The 9,030-nt window shown below is 34.6% G+C and overlaps 1 protein-coding gene across 1 annotated transcript; it reads right to left on the bottom strand.

The window, feature by feature from the left end:
* Positions 1–2,004: 2,004 nt before the first annotated feature.
* LOC114752118 (uncharacterized) lies at positions 2,005–6,974 on the bottom strand. The gene is made up of 2 exons (XM_028940836.1): positions 6,759–6,974; positions 2,005–2,693 (listed from the first exon to the last, which is right to left on the bottom strand). Exons 1-2 carry the CDS (start codon positions 6,844–6,846, stop codon positions 2,107–2,109), a joined length of 675 nt encoding a protein of 224 aa, XP_028796669.1. The 5' UTR covers positions 6,847–6,974; the 3' UTR covers positions 2,005–2,106.
* Positions 6,975–9,030: the final 2,056 nt, after the last annotated feature.

The raw sequence follows: 9,030 nt of genomic DNA, 5'->3' as shown, positions 1-9,030 counted from the left end.
TTTCCTACAAAAACAAATTCTTCTCTAATTTTGTTATCATCAAAAGATTGGATTTAACATGTATATACAAAAATAGATAAAATTCATAATAAACATATGGGGGAAGAGTTAGCAACCTGACGTCTATTGAAGAGAAGATGTTGAAGTGGTTTGGACATATATGAAAAGAAGGTCATTGGAAGCATTGGCGAAGAGATATATATCAGACAGTATAGAAAGCCATTTGAAAAAAAAACAAAAAAGATAAAAATTGAAAACAACACTCAATAAAATTATGAGAGAATCCTAATTAAATCCAACTGAAATATTAAAATCCAAATTTAGGCCTACGCATTTAACAAATTTGGCCTAATTAAGAAAATTTTAATGTTGTTAAAAGACTAGAATACCTTTTTATAGTTAAAAAATATTGAAAGCCGATGTGGACTTGATTTTGATTTTTATTATTTTAATTCAAATTAATTGAGATTTAATTGTAAATTTTTATAGATATAGATAAGTCATTTTTGGGCAAATTGGCGTCTGCCCCAGTCAATTTATTTTTCCATCCATCCAATCAAAAGAAGGGAAATTTATTTAGTATACTAATAAATTCATATTAATTACTAGTATGCGTTTCTTTTCGTAATTAGATTATAAGTGTTGGAAAAAATAATGAGATTATAAGATATAGCATTATGGAAACGTAGCAAATCACCTAAGAAATAAATGACAAATTTGATGCCAAAATCTACTGAATTTTTTTTTAAAAAAATTAATGTCCTATTTTTTTAACTAAAAGAAACAAATTGTCGTTCAAAACATTATTAATTGAGTAGTCTTTGAATCAAGTAAAAGGTCTTCGTTCCCATAAATTTGTCGTCAATATATTAGAGTCAGAAGAGAATACATACTTGCGTGTACAAATATAGAGACGCAAATGTAAAGATAATTAACGCTTAGTAAATTTGAAAATAAGCAACTAGAGAAAATGCATATTTGTCGGAGCAGATCCTATGACGAAGAATTAAAATTAAAATAGAACTTGAAATAATAATGTAAAATGCCGCAGAATTCTGAAACTTTTCTACCTCACAAATCTGATTCAAGAACGTGCAGGACAAAACTATCTTTACAAATAAAACTTTTTATAAAAGAGTTAAGGTGAAAATTTACTCATGAAGTTTTTTTGCCAGAGGCACCAAGCCCCATGAACTCTTTTACATAAAATTTTTAAATGGTGCAAAATACCATGGCCTTTAAGTCAATTAATGTTGACTATTTAATAAACATGTCAATCAAGAAAATGGTGCAAAAATATATCTTAACTTTTGAAAATGGTTAAAAAACACACATGAAGCTTCTAATGAACATAGTAACTTTGCACCATTTTAAGAACTTGATATGCATTTTTGCACATTTTCTTGACCTATATGTTTGCTAAAAAGTCAATGTTAGTTGACTTAACGAGCATGATATTTTTGCATTATTTTAGAAACTTCTTGTATACTTATGCACTCAAAAAAAGTTTATGATGTTAGGTGCCCGTTATGAAATACTTCATGAGTAAATTTGCCCTTTAACCCTTTTATAGATAAATATTATATAATGCCAGGTTCTCATGGTTTATTTTATAAAAAATATTATCTTTTTAATTATGAAGGGACATTTTCGTTTTCTTAACAATATTCATAAATCTCTAATTAGGCATCTTGACCTGATTAAAAGTTTCTTAAAAGTGTAGGCCTTAATTTGAATTTTGGCATTTCAACTAAATTTAGTTAGAATTTTCCCTAAAATATAAACATATCTTTTCATTAACAATATAATCAAATATTTAACTCTCCATAGAATACAATGATACGAGGTGACCCATATAGCTGACCATTTAATGGGATATACTTCCAGTTTTATAAGTGATTTCCATTCTTACAGATTTTCTATTAATTTGTAAAATTTTTGTTGATCGTTATCTCAGCAGGTCCTGCACTTGTAGAGCTTTTGGGGGATTTGTGACGCGAGCAACACACCATCCAACAATCAAGAATACATCCGTGCATTATCAAAGGCATGGCCAAGTAAACAAACATACTATACTAAACCTGTTGCATTATCAAAGATAAACCACTAAACCTGTTGCAAAAGTAAACTGAATACAACAACACTAAAAGATACAAAGAAGAAAAAATCAGCACTAATTTTCCCTCCCTCACTGCATGTAACATTGCTTCCGCTGTAACATCCTATCCTTTGCTTGATCCCTGCACCGCGATTTTCAAGCTCAAATGTGGAATTTGTGAGGCCATCACTGAACAAAATGCACCAAAAGAATGATCCTTTATGGACTCCAACCATGCCTGCTCCAACCTCAGTATGTGATTTATTCCTCAGCAGAGACAAAGATTTGTTGTTTTTAAAAAGAATGTTGGAGAAAGCTAATGGTGGCTCTACATACTTCCTTTGACAGCCTACTATTTGCCCGGTAATGGTGCCGAAAGTGGGGAGCTCTACGCCGCAATTGGGAGCGAATACTTCAGTGAAATCATCTTCTGATGGCTTGCAGTTCACCAAATTGTTCTCTGTGCAGTTCCATTTGCATAGCTCCACATACTGTAAGGCCATGCACCCAAGACCGGGACTGTCATTTAGCCGTGGGAGCTTGTGAGCTGTTCGGTTCTCGTTGATGATGGTGACAAGATCATTTGCTGGGTTTCCTACATGACAGAGATCATAACAAGTTAACGAGGTTGCTTCGATTGTCACGTATGGCATGAATCACACTTGAGACTTGAGAGAAAATTTGGTTTCTCGGAATCTTTCATTCCTTGGAATGTCATTCCAAAAAAATATGAAATTTTCAAGGTTTGTCTATAACAAATATTCTTGAGACTATTTTGCTACATTCTTGGAAATCGAACATTCTTGTGTTTGGCTCATTCAACATTCCATGTAGCCGAAGGCTTGTTGTATAGCTTATCAAAGACATATTACTAGCACAATGTAAGATCTAAAAGCAGTTACCCCAACTCTAAAAGCAGTGTTTATCAAGTTTCATTTCCATATTTGTTATATCTCCAGAAGCACATTCAAATACTTAATTTTCTTATTATTAGAGAATAGCCAATCCTCTAATTTCAAAATAATACCAAGCGCAAGCCTTAAATTCAGACAATTAGAAAATGACATTAATCAAACCCGGGAGCCATCAAGCACGTCCAATCAATTGTTGACATCTGTTTTTCTCAGAACCAGATTCATCAAACAGTAATTTTCTTCTAAAACAAGCGTTGGAACCATTTTTTACGCAAGTATGACTTCTGCTATTCATTTCCACAATTCCAAGATGCGATAACAATTATCTTTAATGGTACATAAAAGATTTCAACTCAGTTCTAGAGTACAGGGTTTATTTTTTGTGGTTGATAAGAGTAACCCTCCTCTGTTCAACAACCATGCCTTTGGCTTGTCTGTTCTTCGAAAGGAAAAAGCAAGTCAAACGTCCCCTTATGAGGTTGCTTAGACCTAAACATTTTCTCTAATCACATTTCCAATGAAGTTCATTGCTCTGGGAAGCAAATAATTTGTTTAAACTAATTTTCTAAAGGATTCTCAGTCAGGCTTAATTATTTTTAGCAAAGCTTGAATGATTGAAAATATTTCAAATTATGTTACAAAATTTTTTTTGAATTAATTTAAAAGACAAACCCAGACAAGTGCCTCCTTATGAGGTTGCTTATCCCTAAAATCCTTTCTGTAATCACAATTTCAATCAAATTCATTGTTCAGAAAAGCAAATAATTTGTTTAAATTAATTTTTTAAAGAACTATCTGTTTTCAGCAAAGCTTGTTATAATTGAAACTATTTTGCTTCATGTTGGAAGAATGTTCCATTTACTAAAATTATGGTCACAACTTCCAGTTGATTTGATGCACGTACTTGTTATTCTTTTCAATGCACCAATTACACTGAACAACTCACTTTTGCTGAGCTTTTTGCGAAGAGAAGACAAATCTTCTCCGTAACTTCTCACAGAAAGATGAGGCAGGAAACCCAGAGACTTTATTGTTAGGATCAGGGAGAGAATCAGAGACAAGCGATATTTACTATAGCTTATTTCTTTATTCGTCTTTAAGAGAAAATATATAAATAGGTTTGGCACTATCTCCTGGCAAAAAATCTTAAAACTTCAGAACTAATGAACTATTGGTCTTTCCCATATATATTTTTCTAGTTCAATCCTATCCAATGTCAGAATTTTTCTCACACTTCACTCACCTTTACCAAAATATGCACGCCTTGTTCACCCTCTAACAAATCGAATCACTATGTCTTGCATCATCAAGAGAAGATGACTCCTGAAAATAAGGTTTGTTGGGCCAACTGCTTCCGTTTGTTTACCATGCAATGTTACAAACTAATTGAGGAAGCCCATCCCATAACCTTCCTCTCTAAAGTTTGGAAACATAGAAGGAACCAGCATATCATCGAAGATTCAAATGCTAGTTTTGGTGAAATTTTGTTAAAGTGAACAATCTTTTTATGCAAAGCAAAAATACAGCTGTTTTTCTCCAAATGCTTCAGCATGTCATTAATTGGTCAAATGCAACAAATACAGCTTAGTCAAGGAAACCAAATTTTGTACTCAATGAGCGCATTAGTTTACAAAGACAATGGTGACAGACTACAGGAAAAATAGCTGGAAATATGCTGCAAATCCTACCAAACGTTATATACAATGATTTAGAAGTCCAAGATGCAAAAGCATTCCTTATGAATCATAGGGAAGACAAAGAAAAATCATATTTATTTGAAAAGCACACAGATATAGCTTCCTGACCTCATGAACTAACTAACTTGGCTGAAAGGCATTGAATTTCTTCATCTGTTACATTTGGCAAGCATTGAAAATAAATTTGTTAATTATCAGAAATAGAACACCATTTTTTCTAAGGGTCCCCTGGATTAACATGTTAGAGGAACTTTGAGAGAACTAATGGCTAAGAGTCCCAAAAGTACAATGTTTGTTGAGTGTCAAGAGTACTTCATATGCTATCCCTAAAAGTAGCTTCAAAGCAGAATATGAAAGCTGTTGATGGGACGAGACGGGACCGGGATGAACAGGGATAGGACAGGAAATCTGTCTTGTGTCCCATCCCGTACCAGTGTTGTCTCGGCCCTGGTCAAGATAGGATGGGATCAGGACGTCCCTTTTTTCTTTTTCTTTTTTTGCCTTATGGTTAGGCCTATTGCAGTGGATTTTGATTTTTTGGGCTTAGCCTTTTTGAAAGTATTTTTTTGTTTTCTTTTTTATTTCTTTGGGCTTAGCCCTCTTAAACAAAAGCCCAAATAAATAATAATTAGTAATATAATAACTCCAAAATTCATTTTCACCATTCCAAAAATCATAATGAACTATAAAAGTTCTAAATAAATAATAACCACTCAACTATATATTTTCTGAAAACTACAAATATAAACATTTTGTATTACACATGGTTTAAACATTTTGTATTTTTAACATTTAATGATTATAATATGATAAAAAAATAAAATAATATTACTATCAGAACGGGACCGGGACCGGACGACCCTGTTCCGGTCCCATTTTTTGTCCCGTCTCGAAAAATTTTGAGACGGACCTAGTATGGTCGGGACCGAGACGGGCCTATTTTGAACACCCTTAATATGTAGCCTTGTGTGTCAAAGTAGATATGGTGTTGTCATTAAGCAAGCAATGGAAATGGATTATAAGGTTATGCTTTCTAAAATCAAAATTGCAAGCCTTTGGTATCGGGTTAATAACATGCACTTGACAAAAAGCAGCAAGAGAGTGGATCTTTGGTTATCCATGTAAATATCATTATATATGAAGAAGCTAAAACAAGGAGGAATGGTCAAATGCAGAATGCCCCAAGTTAAAGATATGGTTAAAACATCCAGATGCCAAAGGTCATCTTCCGAGTAGTCCAAGGCTTTAATTTGTCAAAGATGGTATTCCTATTAACAGTTGATTTAACTAATTTGGAAACAGCAAAACCTTGTTGGAGGCTTTGCAGCTATTCTATTATACCCATTACTTTGAAACCTAAAGGTGAAGCCTTTGCAAGAAAGTAGCATATAAACAAGTTCCTTTGAACAATACAATAAGTGCAGATGAAAATGCTGCTACATTGTCAACTGATTATATATCTAACTCCAATTATTGAGAAGAGCAACAGGAACAGGAAACATACTAAAATTTCCAAGCTTCAACAACAGGAATAAATCAAACTAACGGTCCTAAGTGATAGTTAATTTTGCAACCATCCTTTAAATATTATGAGGGGACAACGGATGCAACTTTCTAGAAAGAGCAAGTCTCAAGAATGGAATATATACTCATCATTCAAAAAAAAACACATGCCACCCTCTTATTAGAATCTGAAAAGCTATCCCTTAATTCTAAGGCCACAACAGCCACAATGTGCAAATGCAGCTTAATAACAGCATTTTAGCGTTCTTTAACGCACACATTTTGCGCTAACTATTTTAACTACTAAATCAATTTGACACGAAAATTCACGAATTTCAGCCAGCATTACATAGATACCAGATAAATGTAAAATGCGCCCCCGCGCGCTCGGCTAGAGTAATTCAAATATACTATCAGAACAACCTAGTAGAACCTCCCATTAAGAAGAACACAAACATAGACAAATTAAGGGTTTTTATGTAACAAGCGACAGGGACAGCTCAAGATATCAAAAGATTGATGGAAAAGAAAAGACAATGGAGGTACCATGATGCTTGGAGTAAACAAGAGCAGCCCACAACAGAAAACAGAAAATGTAAAGCTCATAGCAGCATAGTTTCTTCATCGTCATCATTTCCACAGGTCACGAAATGGGGACTTGAGCTTTGAAGATCTACCAGGAAAATGAGACAAAAGGCAAAAGAAATGGGAAGGCGAAAGGAAAGGGGCAACCTAGTTTGTGAGAGAGAGGTACTCAAACCAACGCGATAAGAAAGAAGGGGGAAATGGAAAGAAACAAGATCGAATATTGATGAAAAGGGGCTAAAGGAAAGGTGGAAAGTGCTTGATTGGAGATGGTGCTGCAAAAAGCAGGGACAAAAGTTCCATGATCGTGGTCCCCAGTAGCCGCTATGTCCTGATGAAAAACATAATAGACTGCTAATTTCAAAAATAAAATATGGCATGTTGGACCCAAAAACAAATTTCAAAATCACCAATTCAGTGGTCCCATCGTCACGGAATATGCTCCAAGACACAAGTTTAGGTTTACTTAAGGTGTTTAAATGAAAACCAAATCAAATTTTAAAAATGATTTTACGTTATGCGAAATAAATGTATGAAAGAATTTGTTTCAATTTATGAAAAAATACTTTTTAAAAATAGTTTTGAATGATCCAAACACCTTTTTAGTGGCAAAATAAATGAAAGCCAGGTTGTAGTGTCAAGTTAACTTGCAGTGCCCAAGAGGCTTGATTGATCAACTTACCAAAGCATAATGCTATACTGTTTTTTTTTTGTTGCTAAAGTATAGGTATTCTTCTATTGGAGGCAATCCTATTCGAGACATTGTCGGGTACTAAATGTGGACACCTATCCCAGTGGGGATTCGAACCTTGGTTTGCCACATTGTAAGGAACTAGCCTCTTTTGCTAGATCCAACCGCCATTGGTGAATGCTATACTATTAGCAGCCTTTTAATGATGTGAATATGTGAGCTTCTGGACTTCATATGGGACATGAGGACCAAGCATATAAGAAGGGATATCAATCGAGTTGCTGGCTCTCTAGCAGATGCCGCTATGGTGAAGAGACAATTATCTCGCTTGGAAACATATCTGGGCGGCATTAAATATACGACGGGGTTACCAGATATTGTAACAAATGAATCTCTACTTCTTTAACAATTGATGTGTGCCCTACCGATATAAGGGATCTTGTGCAGAAAGAGTACTTGGAATCTAATCTCCTTTTATTTAGTTTTTATTTGGGCTTCGCCCTTTTTTGTATTAAAAAAAAAGGTTTACTCTTCTAAAATAAATAAGGGAAAATGACAAATGAAGAAGGCTAAAATTAGGATATCTCAATTTAGAAAGCTAAGGGTCGGAAATGACAGAGAATGAAGTTATTCCCAAATTGAAATTTTGAAATTAATGAGAAATTAAAAAAAATGCCCCTTTGTTTTGGTTTTTTTTTAAATGGTTTGACCCCTTACCTGCAGTAGGCCACTGCTAGCCACTGTTATGGTGGCTGTTGGTCTAAATTTTTTTGTGACAGTTTTTTTTTGGTCATGTGAGAAATCTTCTACTTATAGTATGAAATCTCGTGATGCCCGAATGAGGGAAAATAGGTTCTGGGGGTTTACGGGTTAGTGTTTAGTGGTCCAGTAACACGTTATTGGGCTGCCCAGTGATCCAAATCCAAGCAACTCTTCCACCTCCCCCTCCTAGCGATTTCCTTAGTCTCCTTAAACCAAATCTGAAGCCTAACAATCGTCAGATATTGTCAAGTTTCAACCATTGTCAGCCACCATCTTGACACGATAAGTCATGAGATATGGGAAGGGATTTTGAATTCGAAGTCCAAGCCAGATGAAGAAGGGAAGTCACAGTTCTTCTTAGTTCTTAGAGATCGCAAGGGTGTCATTGCCGGCCGTGAAGCTTTCTCGACAATGTGTGAAGATTGAATTGTGAGAAGGCGGAAGGGGCAAAATGGGCTCCATGTGATAAAACTTTATCGTTTTACTTAATCTTATGATGCCCATATCATTTTATCATTTTATCATTTCTCACTGTAAACCTATGACTTCTATTGTTCTTGCAATCCATCAATGAAGGATGCCATGAAAAGACTTCCTCTAGGAGTGGAACAAACTGTTTCTCTATTCATCCCAGATCCTTGAATTCAACCACATCATTATCCTCAACCAACTTTGGTTCACACGGTTTATCAATTTTCTTACCTTTTGTGATCTTTTCTCTGAGTATTTAGGTGTGCTCTTGCTTTGTCTATCTATTTAGATATAATTTCCACATATTAT

Source organism: Neltuma alba, unplaced genomic scaffold (genome assembly GCF_004799145.2).
Source record: "Neltuma alba isolate B1F8T4 unplaced genomic scaffold, ASM479914v2 tig00007243_pilon, whole genome shotgun sequence".
Classification (NCBI taxonomy): Eukaryota; Viridiplantae; Streptophyta; class Magnoliopsida; order Fabales; family Fabaceae; genus Neltuma; species Neltuma alba.
The sequence above is the reverse complement of the archived record's forward strand: the minus strand, read 5'-3'. Positions and strand labels throughout refer to the sequence as shown.